Source organism: Lycium barbarum, chromosome 2, assembly GCF_019175385.1.
Source record: "Lycium barbarum isolate Lr01 chromosome 2, ASM1917538v2, whole genome shotgun sequence".
Taxonomy (NCBI): Eukaryota; Viridiplantae; Streptophyta; class Magnoliopsida; order Solanales; family Solanaceae; genus Lycium; species Lycium barbarum.
Window position 1 is genome coordinate 86,813,617 of NC_083338.1, and position 19,095 is coordinate 86,832,711.

The 19,095-nt window shown below is 36.2% G+C and overlaps 1 protein-coding gene across 3 annotated transcripts; it reads right to left on the bottom strand.

Annotated features, from left to right (window-relative positions):
• Window positions 1-702: 702 nt before the first annotated feature.
• Window positions 703-16,939, bottom strand: LOC132626611 (calmodulin-binding transcription activator 2-like). 3 transcript variants are annotated; one of them, XM_060341530.1, is made up of 12 exons: window positions 16,632-16,939; window positions 16,042-16,161; window positions 15,737-15,852; window positions 13,739-13,827; window positions 13,019-13,064; window positions 11,600-11,789; window positions 11,224-11,474; window positions 4,935-5,315; window positions 4,124-4,812; window positions 2,865-3,444; window positions 1,686-1,994; window positions 703-1,078 (listed from the first exon to the last, which is right to left on the bottom strand). In XM_060341530.1, exons 1-12 carry the CDS (start codon window positions 16,669-16,671, stop codon window positions 1,040-1,042), a joined length of 2,850 nt encoding a protein of 949 aa, XP_060197513.1. In that variant the 5' UTR covers window positions 16,672-16,939; the 3' UTR covers window positions 703-1,039. The 3 variants fall into 3 exon arrangements, with proteins under 3 accessions (XP_060197513.1, XP_060197515.1, XP_060197516.1); XM_060341532.1 differs by lacking the exon at window positions 16,042-16,161; XM_060341533.1 differs by lacking the exons at window positions 15,737-15,852; window positions 16,042-16,161; window positions 16,632-16,939 and adding an exon at window positions 14,127-14,265.
• Between the last annotated feature and the right edge of the window lie 2,156 nt (window positions 16,940-19,095).

Here is a 19,095-nt window from a genome sequence, read left to right on the forward strand (position 1 = left end):
CCATGTTAGTAACCATTAACATTATATATACAGAATTAAAGGAAGTTATTCAAAAAGTTTGTTATACAAGAAGTCAACACCTAAGGAGGAATAAGGAGGAGCAAGTTTTATGTGAAGTTTGCCGACATTGGCTACAAGTTAAATATTTTGAAAAAACTGAATATATTAAATAGCAGGGTGCAAGCTGGACAACCCATGAAATTTCAACGAAAATTTTGTTACTTCATTGTTTCCTTTATTTCTTTATGCTTATCGATTGGGTGGAAGAAAAATATCTGATCTAGTCCTTGGAACACTAAAATTGATCTAACATATTTCCTAGCTAATAAAAAATAAACAAAAGTCATAACTAATGATATAAAAAGTGATTACATAACCCCCCCCCCCCCCCCCCCCCCCCCGGGTGGTTGAGGTAGTTTTCCACCAGCAGAATTATTTCAATACTTCAATCATGTCAAAAGCCCTTTCTTGGAGGTGAAGTAATACTGCAGCCTGCAGAGTTATTCCAATACGTTCCACATGGCTTTCCCTCACCCCCAGAGTAGGAACACAGACCACATTTTGCTTTCAAATGGTATAGTAAGAATAAGGCAAGCAGCCGTTTGCTATACCGATCAGACTACTACATCGAACAATCATATTTCAACCACCTTCTATAAGATATTACATTGCAGGAGTATTTACATTTGATGCAAGAATATATTGACACTGTTAACATGATACTTCTTATTTATATGCTCCCAGTTTTGGTCAGTAGATGGCATCTATTAGTAAGGGTTCAGCCGAAACGTGTCCAACAAGTTCCGTAGCTATACATTCTCTATTAAAATGCTGTACATTTTGACCATTCTAACCTAGTGGGAACTGGGTATGACTGAAACAACAGAAAACGCGACGTACATCCTCCTCCTTTCTCTTCCCAGTTGACTAAATTTCATACATGTTAGACTAGGATCAACTCTAAGCAGTACATTTTGGTGTGATTAAAGGGGTATTTCTACAAACAATTGACGAGTGCCTTTGCTCGTGTCTTGAAAAGCTAAACTGGTGATGACCTACTGCTCCCTCCATCATCCAACTGCAGAAACAAACAAAAGTCTGTTAGTTGCTTGGTTGCTGGCGTTCGTAGCAGACAGCAGCATTAAGGTGATAAGCACACGTTATGGACAGGATCCAATCATAAGTGATCTACAAGAACATTAGCTTTAAGTTTATCTACTGCAAGAAACCCAGTGATTCTTGGTTTTCACCACTAGATCTACAAGCAGACTGGAGAGGTGTAGGCTCCTTGTAGGAACTGGGTTTACGTGCAAGAGATCTACCATATCATGCATTATAGAAAAGACAATAAAATCAACACAGGTATAATAATGCGTATATGTATATGGCTCTTGTATTAAAAATAGTATAATGCGTATTTATATGGTTCTTTATTTTAAAAATCATATAAGACCATCCGTTACTTGTCAGCCGTATGTAGCTTGTTTAAGCTAAAATAATTCAATGTAGCTGATACTACAGAGTATCTATTAAGCAGTGGATCATAGCAACAATTATTGCTGGCTTGAATATGAAATTTTTTACTGAAACAAAGAGATTGCAACATCCCAGTTCCTTGCATTATTACAAGAGATGGCTTGTGTAAAGTTAGATTCTAAATTGTCCTACCTGAAGATTAGACTCACCTTAGAACTTTCAAACTTTGCAACCAGCCTCATATACTGGTCTCTTGCCTCTGGATGACGTACCATGGACTGAACTCTTGCCAAAGCCTTCTCAACTCCAGCAAACTTCTGTTTTCGACCAATACTTAGATATTCATACTCGTCGTTCTTCTCAAACTCAAGTGTTCCTTCCTGACTAGTTTTTTCTGGCCGAAATCCTCGTAATCCTGGTTTTTTCCTCCTCCAACGCAGAATGACCTTTTCAAGTATACTGACCGACCAAACGAACTTTTTATATTGCTTACGAACTTGATGTCCACGTATATGAGCCTGAAATCATAACATGATGTAAAATCTTTTTGACTGCACTCTGAAGGTCGGGGATTATTAACGATTCAGCATACATGTTTGCGAAGTTCAATTGAAGTTACTGAAATAAAAGTCAATTACCTCACCAAATACATCACTGAAGATGTAAAGATTATCTAAACTAACTTCAGACAACCACAACAACAACAACATACCCAGTGGAATCCCACAATGTGGGGTCTGGGATCTAAACTAACTTCAGAGTGAAAGATAAAAGAATATTTCAATTTATCCATCAACGATTTACAAAGTCCATCACAAGATTGTGGAAACTTTCCAGCACATAAGGGCCAGTTAATTAAGAGGGCTGAAGTGATATGATTAACAGGGTTCGAAACTGATGTGATGTCAGTGACAATCTAACCATCATCTACACACTTGTTTAAAGCATCTAGGGACAGACAATGTTACAATTCCCGCAGTGTCAGTTTAAGCAAAAGCCAAATTATTGGACCAATACGGGGAGAAAAAACAACTTGCATTATGTATTATATAATTTCTTAACCTTCTTGTGCAGTCTTTAGTAAGAACAACACTTACGGACAGTGTACTCTTCTACTTCTCAAGTGAAAAGCTAGTCTCTATACAGCACTAAAAAGCAGAATGGTGAAGTTGACAGGCTTAGTACCCAATTGTAAATAATGTTTTATAATTGGTCGACTCGAAATAACAAAAAAGGCTATCTGAAAGCTCGAAAGTGTTAAAAATGGGACATTCGCAATGGAAATATACCCAAAGACCAGTTTAGCTAAGACAAAAACTTTAACAAAAGTCACACTTATTAGCAAACACGTAAAAAAGGAAGAAGAAAAAACAAACATGTCAGTTTACCTGGATTTTCACAATCCGGTTACGTATCTTCAAAAATTCTCTCCTCCCTTTCCAGCCACGATATTTCTGCTGGATTTTAATGGCAGCTGAGTGTAAATAGTCCTCAAAGTGATTCACCTTTTGGACCTTGCTCAGGGAGCCCAGAGCAACAAGGTCAAGTGAAGCTTCAGAAACATCAATTCTACTCTCTGTAAGCTGTCTCTGACGGAATGAACGAGCTCTAAAAGTAGCTTGAATCAATGCTGCAGCATGAGCTGATTTCCTCAAAGAAGCAAGAGATACTTTCAAGGAAATTTCATCATCTATCGTTCCATTCAAAGGAACAACCTCTTGGGCTGCAGATTCAAAAGCCTTTTCAGCTTCAAGCCCAGCACCAATATCGTCTAGAGCATTATTATTCATAGGCAATGACTGAAGATGAACAGTAATATCTGATTCTGTCAAGTATCCAGCAATCCCTTTGTGACCTCCACTAGAAGCCAAATCAGCAGCTGTTTGCCCGCCAGGGGATGCAGCTGTTGGATCTTCAACGGCACCAGCAGCTACACCAAGCTTTACAAGTGCAATCACCATATCCTCCCTAAAGTAGATCATTAATACAAGTAAACAGTTAAGACGAATGACTGAGAAATGTATATCGATTTTCTGTAAGACTTAGCAAGTTAAGATGATTTTTCTTTTCTATTATCAATAATTCAACTGCTCAAGTAATTATCAGGATATGCAGCACATAGCTCGCTCATGAAGCCTCTGTGGCAGAATTCTTGGGATTTGCTCAGACGAAATTCACTCTTACACAAGGTGAATTTCAACGGCAAATGCATGATCAAATGGCAGAGAATACTACAGAAAGAAAAGAGAACTTGTAGTCTGTATCATCATCATCATCATCATTATGATTATCATTATGATTATGATTATGATTATCATTATGATTATGATTATCATTATCATTATTATTATTATTATTATTTGGATAAATCCATGCATATTCAATTATCTATGCTGCACGGGAAACATAAAACAGTGACATGTCTCTAAACAACAAATTATCCTTTCACGGAAGAGTGGTGTTCTTTCCCCTGACAGGAGGGAGCTGGTTGGTTTGGACCTGCCTTACAGAGCTGCTATTTAACATAGCCTCGCTAGGTGACAATGGAGAAAGAAGTAACTTAGAAGAAGTGAGCTAATAAACACTAAAAGGTTCCTATCTTGAGAAAAAATTCGTCCAGACACCAAATTTTGATAGGGGCACTCACCTTCCATATTGTGCGGCCCAGTGAAGAGCTGTCCTACCACGTGCATCCCTGAAATTAGGACTAATACCAGCAGCAATTAACGGAACCAAACCCCATTCATAACCAAGGGCAGCCACTAGATGAATAACCCCTTGTCCTTCATCATCCAAAATATTTGGACCTTTATCTTCTTCATGTGCTCTAAAGACTAGCCATTCATAAAATTTATCCTTCATGAAATTCTGAATCAACATATCTCTAAAGTTGATATGATTGCCTTCAATAATGGCAAGTAAGTCCTCTAATCTTTCAGAAGCATTGCCAGTGTTGCATTTCAAAGAACATAGCAGAGTCTTCAATATACATTTTTCACACTCTCTCCTAGAGCAATCCAAGAATTTCAAATTTAAGCCTGAATATAGCAATTTAGCTAGTCTCACTTGCAGACGCACTTCATCACTTGGTCTAAGGGCAAGAGCTAGTTCTGATGGTCTTTCGCGATATTCAAACTCCCGCACCTCACTGCATGCTAACCTATTGCTGCAGGTTACATAAAAAGGAACACGTCCAGGAGCATGAGAAGGAACTTGACATCGAAGGATACTGTGAGTCAGAGCTTCTGCAGAGACCTCAACTTCATCAAACATACAGCTCCATTTCTGACAGGTCGGATGCTTCCCGTGGCCAGGAAAGGTACCTATGATCAAAACCTGAAGAGAAATATAGTCGTATATCTGAATTTTAACATTTCTAACTAATACAATATCTTTTCATGTGATTTCAAAGATAAGAGTAGGAAAATGGACCATTCTATGAGATCAGATAAGTTTACCTTTGTTTCCACTCCTGAGTAGACCCAATCTGGAGCAAAATCAGAGATACTGAACAGCTGCGCTTGGGATGGAGAAGGGCCTAAATAATCAGTGTCCAACTGCATGTGACGTGATAAACTCGAAACTTCTTTATCCTCATTATCAGTATCAAGGGTATTCCAGTAGTTGCCAGAATCAGAGGCCATCAGGGACTCGTCGCCGTCTCCACTGATCTCTCTATCCATCCATCTTCCAAAGCTATCAAGTTTATTTAGTCTTCCAGCTTCATCACTGTCGAGTCCACCTTCCAAGGAACTAGTTTGAACTGTAGCATCAGAAGTCACAACAGTCTGAGAGCTGGAAATGTTCTGAATCTGAGATGGAGCTACATGGATATTCTCCTACAATAAACAGAAATGGCAGTACCGTTAAATGGCATGCTTATAATAACTACATGGCATATCAACAACAACAACCTACCCAGTGAAATCCCACAAAGTGGGGTCTGGGGAGGGTAGAGTGTACATAGCAATATCAATATTCTAAAAACCAAAAGCATGCCACTATTTTAGAATCCCCCAGTTCAAGCCTATGGGCAAAAGATAGAAGATACGACAGTGTTAATGTGGCCCGTAATAGGTTAATAGCATTTATTTTTAGAAAACCAAGAAAGAAGGTAGAAAGGGAGCAAGCGAAATTTCGAGCCACATCTGAAAGTGAGTTTGCGTTTGAAAGTGAAAATTTGCATCACATACGCTAAAGGAAGAACTGTATTGCATTGCAATGCATCATTATGTCTGAAAAATAATTCTAAGAGGGTGTTTGGATTGGCTTAAAAGCTGGTCAAACCAACTTATCAACACTTTTTAGCTTATTTTTGTGTTTAGATAGATAAAGAAGTGCTTTTAAGCCAAATACTTTTAAGCTGAAATGACCCAAAACAAGCCAAAAGCTATAAGTTGGTCTACTCCAACTATTTGCTTAAAAACAGTTGGGGTTTGGGCATTTGGCCAAGTAAATTACAATGTTATCCCTACTAACTTTTTTTATAGCTCCTACAAGATTACTGCTTTCCTTCCGCCATGTTTGCTAGATTTGCAAAGCATCGTTGAGCTTAACCAGTATGTGTGTTGCCTGCTATCTGAACATTTTCTCCAGAGATGTCTCCTTGTATGTATATAGCTACCATTTCAGGAACATGAACGAAGTCAAAGCACTGTCCTTTGCAATCTCAGAGAAGCACGAGTCTCTAATTTTGTCAGAGACGAAGAAGACATGACTAGTTCTTGATTTTTTATCTCCTGTTATTTCCAATTCATTCTGAATTTGGGAAAACCTTTAATTTTCAGTTGCCAAGTAATAATCTTATCTGAAAAGTTTCCCAATTGCCAAGTAATATTTCAATTGCTCAGTTTAATAAATTGAAACATAAATTAATTGTACTGAAATCAATTTAAAATTTTAAAAATTAGCTCAATTTAGCGTTAACAGCTTCAAGGTCATTTCTATCATTTTATTGAAAGAAGTGCTTATCAGCACTGTTCACCACAAACATCAACTGCTTATTTTCAGTTTCGGCACTTTTAGCTAAACACACAACTACTTATTTTTAAATTCAGCTCCAGTACTTAGAAAATGCTTTTAAAAGCTACTTTTATTCAGCTAATCCAAATGGGCTCTAAATCAAGATATGCCAATCATTATGTTAAATACTTCTGTATATATCTACTTTATAAAAATCTTGTACCTTAATTTGGTATGCTATCAGAAGTTCAGAACCAGCTGAAGATTTTTAGCAAGAAGAAAGGACTTCTTGTATTTCTGAATGAATATACAATCCATAAGAATGGGTACTTATACATGAGTTCTAAGACTAAATAAGGAAAGACAATATTACACAATCAATTCCTAATCATTTACATCAATACAATATATTCCTAAAATTAAGCTATCAATCTTAATCATCAATATCAAATCAACATCTCAATCTTAATCATTAATACCAAATCAACACTCCCCCTCAAGTTGGTGCAAAGATGTCGCACATGCCCAACTTGCAAATCAGTGTATGAAAAGTCCGTTTGTTGAGGCCTTTAGTAAACACATCAGCTAGTTGTTTTTCTGATGACACGTGGAATAAACTCAAGACACCACCCGTGACTTTTTCTTTGATGAAGTGTCGATCAATTTCAACGTGCTTTGTTCGGTCATGCTGGACTGGATTTCGAGCTATACTGATTGCAGCCTTGTTGTCACAATACAAGGAAAGTTTCCTTTTTTCAGACAATCTCAATTCTTCTAGTAACTTTTGTAACCACAAAAGTTCGCAAACACCCTGGGCCATAGCTCTATATTCTGCCTCCGCACTTGATCTAGCAACTACACTTTGCTTCTTGCTTCTCCAAGTGACCAAGTTTCCTCCTACGAGTGTACAGTAACCGGATGTAGACCTTCTGTCATCTAAAGATCCAGCCCAATCTGCATCGGTAAAGGCTTCTATTTGGAGGTGACCATGTCTGGAGTAAAGTAGACCTTTTCCTGGAGCAGACTTCAGATACCGCAAAATGTGAAAGACAGCTTGCATATGAGGATCTCGAGAATCATGCATAAACTGACTCACTAGGCTGACTGAATAGGCTATGTCTGGTCTAGTGTGAGAGAGATAAATGAGTCTTCCAACCAGCCTCTGATATCTCTCTTTATCAACTGACTTTCCAACTCCGCTTTGTAGTTTGTGATTGCTTTCAATGGGTGATTCTGCTGGTTTGCAACCTGTCATACCTGTTTCTTTCAAGAGATCCAGAATATAATTTCTTTGAGAAATAAAGATTCCTCTTTTTGATCTAGCAACTTCAATTCCCAAGAAGTACTGCAATTTTCCTAGATCCTTGATCTCAAATTCCTGTGCCAACAACTTCTTCAATCGGGTCATCTCCTCTTTGTCATCTCCTGTCATTACTATGTCATCAACATAAACTATGAGAAGAGTGAGTTTACCCTTTAAATGTCGTATAAAGAGGGTGTGATCCGCATTGCTTTGTTGGTAACCAAAGGAGATCATTGCTTTATAGAATCTGTCAAACCAAGCTCTAGGAGATTGCTTCAATCCGTACAAGGCTTTCTTCAGTCTGCATATCTTTCCTTGACTTTGTTCAGTACCAAAACCAGGAGGAATCTCCATGTACACCTCTTCTTCTAAGTCTCCATGAAGAAATGCATTCTTCACATCAAACTGTTGCAAGTCCCAGTCAAGATTAGCTGCACAAGATAGAAGAATTCTAATAGTATTCATTTTTGCAACAGGAGCAAATGTCTCTTGATGATCCACTCCAAAAGTCTGAGTGAATCCTTTAGCCACCAATCTTGCTTTGAACCTTTCAATGGAACCATCAGCTTTATGTTTTACAGTGAAGACCCATTTGCAACCAACCAACTTCTTGTCTGGTGGTGATGCGACAACTTCCCAAGTCTCATTCTTTGATAAAGCCTTCATTTCTTCCATCATAGCTTGCTTCCACTTAGAATCTGCAAAAGCTTCCCTCCAATTCTGGGGAATAGACACAGAAGAAATAGACAAGGCAAAGGCTCTATAGGAGGGAGATAAAGAATTATAGGAAACGAAGTTGGATAAAGGGTGTTTAGTGCAAGATCTGACTCCTTTCCTGTGAGCAATAGGCAAATCTAACTCATTAGGAAGTATAGATAACTCACCAGAAGAAGAAGGTTCGGCTTCGGCAGGTTGCATGATGACTTCTTCTGCTCTATTTCTCCTTGAGTAAGTTATCAAATCAGGCCTATCCAAACGCCCAACAGTCTCCCCCTGAATTCTTTCTCTAATTTCACTTTCTCTTATGGCAGTAGTTTCAACAATAGAACTAGGAAAAACCATCTCTTCTTCCTTATAATTCTCCCCCTCAAGAGGTGATGGTGTAATACTGAAATAGGGCTCAGATTCTCGAAAGGTAACATCCATACTGACAAAGAATCTCCTAGAAGGAGGGTGATAACATTTGTACCCTTTCTGTGTTGGAGAATACCCAATAAAGACACATTTAAGAGCTTTAGGTTCAAGTTTCCCAGAGTTCCTAGCGTGAACAAAGCAAACACACCCAAATATCTTTGGAGGAACAGTATAGTCATTTTTACCCTTTAAAGCTTCTAAAGGACTCCGGAAATTAAGAGTTTTAAGTGGCATTCTATTGATGAGGTAGGCAGCTACTAGAATGGCATCCCCTCAGTAAGGCTTTGGCAGATTCATGGTAAACAAAAGGGATCTTGCTACTTCTAACAAATGCCTATTTTTTCTTTCAGCAACCCCATTTTGTGCACTAGTATAAGGACAACTAGTTTGATGGATTATCCCAAAAGACTCCAAGTAAGCTCCAAAAGTTTTATCCATGTATTCTGTGCCATTGTCAGTTCGAAATATCTTTATCTTAGCCTCAAACTGAGTACAAATCATCTTATGAAATGACTTAAAACAGGAGAAAACTTCACTTTTGGCTTTTAACAGATATACCCATGTCATTCTAGTGCAACAATCGATAAAAGTAACAAACCATCGACTACCAGATAAAGAAAGTGTTTGAGGAGGACCCCAGACATCAGAATGAATAGTCGAAAAGGGAATTGTGCTTTTATTGTCACTCAGAGGATAAGAGTTTTTAGTGTGCTTGGCATATTCACATGCATCACAAGACAAAGATTCAAACTCAGTTCTAGAAAATAAACCAGGGTATAACTTTTTTAAAGCAAAAAAAGATGGGTGTCCCAACCGTCTATGCCACTGTATTATTTCTCGGTTGACATCCTTATTTCCTACAAAAAAGGCCTGACCAGAGTCTCGAGTTCCATCGATCAAATATAAGCCATCATGCAATCTACCACTGCCAATCTTTTTCCCTGTATGAAGGTCTTCAAAAACACAATAATCAGGAAAGAATCTGACACCACAGTTTAGTTCTTTGGTGATAGCGCTAACAGATAATAGGTTAATAGGAAAATCAGGCACATGAAGAATGGATGATAAGGTAATATCAGGAGTACAAAACATTGAACCTGTTCCAGAGACAGGGGCTAGGGAACCATTGGCTATTCTAACATAATCCCTTTTGGGACTAGGAGAGTAATTTTGAAGGCCTTTAGAAGAGCCTGTCATGTGTCTATTCGCACCAGAATCAATAATCCAACAATTAAGCTGAGCATTAAAAGCAATACCTGACTGCACATAATTGGGGCTAGCAACACTAGAAGAGTCAAGTTTGTTCAGAAGACAGCGAAGATGTTGAATTTCATCTTGAGACAAAGTCTCTCCAGAAGTAGTGTCACCCATATTATCTGGATGGGAAGGGTTAGAATAGGCCTACGACCCGAGAACTGAAAAAAAAAAAATCCAGAAAAAAAATCGCCGGAAAGTTGGCTGCCACGCCGGAATCCTAATTCCGGTGATCGAAAAAAAAAACTGATAGGGATAGGCTCAGAATGTTCCAGCAACCCCAACAGAGAAAAATAATCCAGAAACGAACTGAACTGGAGGAGTTTTTGTGCGGACAGCCACAAAGAGAGAGAAAAACTCGACCTCTTAGATAAAACACGGAACCCTAGTGCTGCGAGGGAGAAAACTCACCTCAAAAAGGCAGCAATGGCTTTGATACCATGAAGATTTTTAGCAAGAAGAAAGGACTTCTTGTATTTTTGAATGAATATACAATCCATAACAATGGGTACTTATACATGAGTTCTAAGACTAAATAAGGAAAGACAATATTACACAATCAATTCCTAATCATTTACATCAATACAATATATTCCTAAAATTAAGCTATCAATCTTAATCATCAATATCAAATCAACATCTCAATCTTAATCATTAATACCAAATCAACACCAGCCTATGGCAAATAATAAAATACTGAAAATGTGTTTGGAGCATGTTAGTCCTACAGATGAAACCAGTAACAAAATACTGAGAATTTCTCTACTACCTTGTATACAGAGAACAAAAGCTTAGCAGCGACTAAGCACAATCGCATTGAAGATATGTTCCAAGAAGTTACCAATTTCCAATATCTCAATTGTCTTTAATGCCTTCAATATTGCCCTGCTCCTCTCCTTGAAAGCTACATTGCTCGGACTCTTCAAAAATGTCAATGGGTGTGTGTCAGATTCTCCAAAAGTAGTGCATTTTTGGAGAATCTGACACGGGTGCGGCATCAAGAGTGAAGAGTTCACGCAACTTCTCTTGAAAGTAAAACAAAAAAGACGGGCACCAATGACTACATAATACATCTATAGCACAAAATATAGTACCTCAAATGCTTCCCCGGAAGTAATAGCCAATCTGTTTCTGCTGTTTGCCACATCTTTAACGGCTTTACCAACATCTAATCTTGCATAAGTGAGTTTATTGGACAGCAAATCAGCCACATTAAGGTGTCCCGAGTAGAACTTTTGCTCTAGCGTAACATTTAAATTTCTCTCTGAGCTATGAAAGTCAGTAGACATGAATGAGCTAACTTGTGGATTGAGCTGAAAGCTGTCCCTCGAGAACTCCACAAGTCCTGACAAGACAAAACACGGTCTTTAGTTTGTATTATATAAGAACAACTTATGAAGTGCTATACTACTGTACAAGCTTCCTTATCCAAGTATTATGATTTAAGGGAAGCATCAAAGAGAAAACTACCTTTGGAATCACCACTGTGAAGTTCAGAAAAGAGTGCCTGTTGTTTCCAGTCAACTGAGCTTGGACTTGATGTATGAGATTTCTGAACTATTAGGCCAGACTCAAAGCACGGCGTGGACTTACTTTGAGGATTTTCAAGCAGTGGCCCTGGATGTACTGGTTGCAGACGGGAGGCACCTACTTTGTAACCCTGCATGCCACATATCATTAATATATGTTAACCTACCAAGATAGAGACTAAGATTCATAAGTCATCTCATAATAAGCCAGCTTGCTACATGCCACTTGATAAACTGCCTGTCCTCATCCACAGAAAAAAGGAACTGGTGAATTGATTTTCTAAATAATATTTCCAAGATTACTTCAAACATAAAGAAGAAGCTATACTCTATGCAACAACTTTCTGATATACCATTGTGTTTCCAGGAGTAACGACAGATATTAGCCTAGAACAACTAAGTGGATAAAATATTCTGGTAATTATTGGATTAACTAAGCACAATTACCCTAATTAATATGCAAACAAAAGGATCTTTTCCCAACATATGAGCCGGACGAAAAAAGACTGTTGTATAGCAAAATCGGTCTAATATGTTTCCTGTTATTGACAACTTCTCCCAATCTTCAATAGAACATTACAATGTTTTTAAGATTGACTGACTACTAACTATACACACGAATACCAGTAAATCGGGTACACACACTTTAACTGATAATGAAATCCTCCTTTCTTGATCATACTACTTTTTTTAAAAATAAAATTTTGGTGGCCGGTGGCCTTTTACTTATATGCAAAATCTAGCCCAAAATAGCTAGTCCAAAAGCCCATACTAATTTTGTTTCGATTTAAATGACACTTTTTTCTATTTAGGGACGTTTCAAAATGTTATGACATTATTCCCCTAATAACATTACTCTATAATTATCACAACTTCCAAGAACTAAAATTTAATATATATATTCAAATTTTAAACTTTGATGTGATGTTTTCTCTATCAAACTAACTTCTTAACCACACTTCAATACTTTCTTCCACCACCACTAACATCATAGACATGTCAATTAACATCTCAAACTCCAATTGCAGTCAAACATCATCATATAATATGAAATGGAGGGGGTACTACTCATATTCCTAGTAGTTATAACTTTATAAGACATTCATCTCACATTCCACTTTCCTCTAACCTAGAAATTTCTTCGCAAATCAGGGTCTAAAAAAAAAGAATACAATGAATGTAAGCCACCAGATCTGCAAGTTATAAAGTAGAAAACACAACCCATGTAGAGATATATGATGCAGGACTACATAAAACAGAAGACAGATATTAAGTGAAGAATCAGAGAATTAACAAACAGAAGTCCATCCCCAGAACAACATACACAAAGGACTATATGATTAAATCAATGTGGAAATACCTCTTTTACTTCTCTGTAATGTACAAGGACGATGTGCTCCAACTGTCTGTAAAAGAAAATCAACAATCGCTATGTTAAAATCTACAAAAGACTAAACAATACTAAGAACATAGAATATTTTTTTTTAAAATCTCCACTTTCAATCTTTTTTCTCTAGAAACTGTAGGGTTTCAAACATAAAGTATGTTCATTGTATTTATCTATGAAGCACATGAATTGTTGTCGAAAGCCCTTGCACTTAATGAACTAGAGAATATACTAAGTCGCACAAAGGAAGGAGGACGTAATTATCTGAGGAAAATCAAGCCTTCTAATAAGCCAATATTACCACAAAGCTTGATGATGGAGCATTTCCCTAGAGCTCATTTATTTATTTTGATAAGTCCCTCCAGAACACCTCTCTTTGCTACAGCCAAAACTTCCAAGGCATAATTACTAATTACGCATTCTCATTCTTTTAGCTCTAATATACAGCACAAAATCTAATTGAAGTTTTGAAGCTTGACGATAAAATGAACAGTAAGGAATATTCAGATTACTGATAAACATCAAAACAGATGCAGGAAAATCAAATTATACGTGAGACTGACCAAAACTGATAGGTATTCGTCAAACTACATACTCTATTTCTGTAATAACCATCTTCCCCTACCACACGTCTTCGACCTCAAAGAAACATCACAGAACAAGCTAACAGGATATCATAAAACAGAGACTCACTGTTCAAGCATCCAATAACTTCGCCTCTGAAAGTTCTCGTTGTCTTCTCCATGGGCATAGTAACAGTGAAGAACATCAATGCTGCCTGCCTGCAATCAGAAAAAAAGTTGATGATTTAAATGAAAAGAAATTTACTAGATGCACAATCGGTTGGTCAAGATCTAGTCGAAAGTACATACAAAATGTAAAGAAGTTATTGCTCAGTGAATTTGCAGAAAATTTGATCGTCTAGTCTTCATTTAATGCATACGACTTACTAAGTTTCTACTGGTCATATTAATTGCCTTATTGTTTAGCAGACATTAAAGTAACCAGAAGAGCAGCTTGGATAAATATCCATGTTTTTTCCTAAATACAATAAGCTTTTGTATTCTTTGTTCAAACTTACTGTAAAATTAGATCGTCTAGTCTTCATTTTAGTCATACAACTTACTATGTTTCTATTGGTCATAAAGGTTGCCTTATTGTTTAGCAGAAATTACAGTAACTAGAAGAGAAGCTTGCATAAATATCCATGTTTCTTCTAAAAACAATAAGCTTTTGTATTCTTTGTTCAAGCTTACTGTTAAGTCTCACATTGATTGAAGAATCAGATTGTGGTCCCCCCCTCCCCTTTTGTGGTCTTAGGCAATCCTACCTTCATGAGCTAGCTTTTGGGATTGAGTTAGGCCCAAGGTCCATTTCTGCACATGGTATTAGAGCTAGACCTATCGATCCCGCTTGTTATGTTTCTCAATGTTGAGTCCCGTGTTATGTTATCAATGCTCCAATTGTCTAGTACTGGGTATGCAGGGAGTATTAAGTCCCACATTGATTGACGGAATGGGTTATGGACTCCTTATATTGTCTGGAGAAATCCTCCCCTGATGAGCTAGCTTTGAGGTTGAGTTAGGCCCAAGGTCGCATTACTTTATAGAAACTTTATCTGGTGGCAGGGATTTTGAACTTCAATTACATAATCAACTATGTCTTAATCCCAACAAGATGGGTTGAGTTGACTATACAAATCCTCTATATCTAATCTTTGCTATGTTGATTTGCAACGCTAAATATGTTAGAGGCCTAAAAATCTGTATCCAATTAAAATAGTCAATTCAAGCTGAAAATGGTGCTTTTTCACTTGATTTAAGCTAAAACCAGCGTAAGGTAACCTTGGTATGGAAATATTACCACAAATTGGATCGAACATTTAACATGGTCTCTCATGGATGGTTCTTGACTTCCTTTGAAATTCAACTTGATAAATTTTGTATACCAGAGGTGGAACACAACTTTGCACAGCATAAGGCATGTCTCTTGCTTTTGATTAACTTTTGGTGCACTCACAAGGTTCTGGTTAGTATACATGTGCGGGTGGGTGTCTTTTGTAGAGAACTGTATTTTGTGTAGGTTCTCTACTTTTTGGTATATTCCTTGTATATGGGGGTTTTCCCCACAATTTGTTTTTAATAAGGAGGGGGTTTTCCCCACAATATCAATAAACTATTACTCCCCCCCTCCCCCCACCCACCACAAATATAAAAAATAAAAAATAAAAAAATAAATCAAGTGAATATCTGGATTTCCTAAAGATTGCTCTCAGCTGAATGAAGTCACCAAGCCACACTAATTTTGATCAAGTAGCTAACATTTCAGTTAAGCAATAAAGATATCAGAAATCTTTATGTCAGTGATAAACTGAATCATAGGAAATCACCTTCTCAGAGTGAAAAAAGTACAAATTCTAATTCACTGGGCAAATAGTTCTTGCCAGGTGATAAACCATAAGCTATGTAACTCCTTTTTACTACAGACTGAAAAGAGCAATCAAAAAAACATAAGCAAATTCACTAATTAGGTGCAAGTGTACCCAATAGATAACTCACCAGCAGGGATACAAGTTATCTTTGGTAATGACAAGAACAAGATACAGTGGGAAAACACCAAGGCTAAACATTGATAACATTGGTCAGTGCTATTGACCAAGTGAGCTTAAGGACAACAGAATGAACAGCATACCTTCAACTTTTCATGAGCTTCTTTCACAGTTTTACCATCCTTCTTCTTTCTCCAGTTGTGACTATCTTTACGGAAATATCGTACTACTTTCCGATCATATAGAAACACTGAACCGCCTGAAACCCAAAAGCTATATTAGTTTGACTGAATAAAAAAAAGAAAATCTACCATCCATTAGTGAGCATCCTCCAATGCCTAAACCACTACATTCAGTATAGATTGCAATTTGTTTCTATTAATTTCTCGACATCTATTGCATGGAAATGTTAATGAAAGAATATAGATGGACGGAAATAATCATGAACCTGGAGGTTTGACTGGGGACTCCTTATTCAAGTAGAGCTTTAGATGATTGCGCAAGATTTCACAAATTTCAGCTGGGCGAAGCCAGCGGTGCGGGGCTTCCTTCAGTATCTGTTCAAGATCTACCAGAAACACATAATAAAACTATGTAACTAAAAAAGAGAATGTGTTGTATGATACAAAGTATCAAATGTAGTATTGTATTATAACAAAGAAATGTCACTTCATCACTTTATGAACTCAAGAAACATGTGCACACGAGTTCATATCTGCAGATATTTATAAATCTCTCAGTAATTCAAGACATCAAGTACATTGGCATTAGGAAAGTATTGGTGACAAAGAAATATGTATATTTACTCCTTTTTTTTTTCATTTAAAAAAAATGAAAAGAGTGAATTGGTGAGGAAGTAAGTAAAAGAAGAGAAAACTTGGAGAAGAAGCAATTGAAGTTGATGAAATACATTAAGTACTCCAATTGAGTAACAAGATTTTGCACTTATGAATAAGAAGAGTATGAATCACTTGAACTTGATCAAATACACATATTAATGGAAAACATATTAATAAGGAAAGAAGAGAGGAAGCAAACCTAAAGGTTGATTGGGAAGGTAACGTTTGGTATCAGCCATGACTAAGCAATGGAGCAAACTACAAAGCTTCAAAGTTCGTCTGATTAAATGAAAGATTTTAAACCCTAAAACTGAAAGGCCAACGCAATAACCGTTTTCAGGTAGCCAGAGATATTAAAGTCAAACTTCTGTTTCAGTTTTCACACTTTCACCTTTTCTTTGTATTTCAGATGTGGCATTTCGATTTTGTTATTCACGCTTCAACACACATTACTTTCTTTCTTTTTCAATTAATTTTCAGTTATATGCTTGACTTCGTGGCATTTTGATTTGGATATATACAGAGTATTGTTGTTTCCTATCACAGTCCCTGCTGGAGCGCCCCCATCTGACTAGTTTAACTGACTATTGAATTTTGTTTTCATTTTATTTTTTTCCGAAATGTTTGATAAAGTTGATTCCTTGAATTAGTTTTTAGAAAACATTATATTTGGATTGAAATACTTTTACAAAACTAAAAAAAATATCAATGAATTCTACTACTACTAATAAAAATACAATATTAGTGGACATATTTACTCATATGCATATTTCGGTAAGAGATAGGAGGTACGCTATAGATTAATCGTAATGCATGCTAACTGAGCTAAAAGCTACTATTCAACATTACTACTATATATAAGGGCAAACTTAGGGACTTTTGTAGTTCTCACAAGAATTTTTAATTTTTTTTAAACTTTTTAATTAATTATTTTTAGGTCCTAATCTTATTTATTTAAGTCAATTTTTTTTTGTTTTTTGTTTTCAAGGTCTACTTTTCAAAAGCTATGGAACCTCCTACCTCATTTTTCATGTTCTTTGATTTTCTATTTGGTGCTCGATATCCGCATTTGAGCCCAATTAATCCAGATAATTCGCACTGTATCACGCCCATTCAGGGGAAGCGCTCCCTCCAAAGATTTTTTCCATATCCATGTTCGAACCCCTAATCCCTAATTAAGGGAGGAGCAACTCCATCCGCTGCACAAGTTAAATTATGTATTTGTCTTAAAAGTTCATTAACTATGTATAGATTATTTATTTAGAACTAAATAACTTCAGAAAATTAGGATACATAACTTATAAATGTCAAATTCTGGCTCCGCATTTGATTTGAAGTAAATAATTTCATCAAAATGAAAATTAAAATATTAAAGGAGTGGAATGAAAGTTTTGCTTTCATATATTGAAAATATACTTATATGAAATTTAATTATTACTAACGTAATTACCCACTTGTGGGACTACAATGGGTATATGGTTATTGTTGTTGTACACTTGTACTGACACAAATTATATTTCTTTAATTAAAATATCTACTTTTATATCTTGAGTAGCCCGGGCCTCACATAACTAGTTCATACCATACATAAGTACATCTATCTATCTATAATTTATATCTATAATATATCTATATCGATATCTATATCTCCTATAGTAGGAAGCGCCATAGTTGTAAATTCTATTACAATAATACCCTTCAAATGTTGAGTGACCATTTTGTCCTTGAGTAAAAAATGAAACCTTTGTTATAAATCAACTGAATGTGGATGTGCTTCATGTAGCCTTTCTTGGCCATTCATGTATCAATTAAATGTAACCATTAATTGTTGTAGTTTGAAGAACGCTTTTCTACAGTGTAAAAAAAAAATTTCATAGTCTGATGAATGACATACTTCAAACACAGAGAAATAAAAGCTTTCTACTTATCTCTCAGTTCTTGTGTCAAGTTTTGGAGCTTTAGTTTATAATTGGAGCATTTGTTTTACAACACGTTATCAGCACAAAACTCTAATCAACTGAGAAGGTTTCAGTATGATTTTCAATTTTGTGTTACGAACATCAAGCGAGGTATGTTTTTCAAAAGATTTACTTTAATTTGGTTCTTGGAATACATAATTATCATTCTGATTACATTCAAATGCATGTCAGCCTTGAACTTAATTATATCTTGAATTCTCAAGACATAAGCATGAAATAATACTAATGACAGTGATTGTTATAGTAGCTTAAATAAATTTGGTATAGGTTGATTGTCTTTAGTCTTATTACAATCACATGCCTATCATTAAATAATTTTACCTTGATGACTATTATGTGTTTGAATATATGTGGTATGATATGAGAAAATTACCGCTCATGTTTGGTATTATTTTACTATTCATTAAATTCCAAAGTTATATAACACGAGTAAAACAACGACAGTTTACGATATGAGATTGCATATGTATTATTTTATTTGGTAGCTATATAGCTCGTGAATTAGTTGCTCAATCTTTATTTGGTAGTTATATAGCTCGTGAATTAGCTGCTCAATTAAATATCACATGAAAACTTTGTACAAAAAATACTTTTCTCTATGATAAAAGACTCTAAATATGTATGACTAAAATTTTCATTAATTTGTGAATGTCAGCAACTAATTGTATCTTGGTCATTATTCAT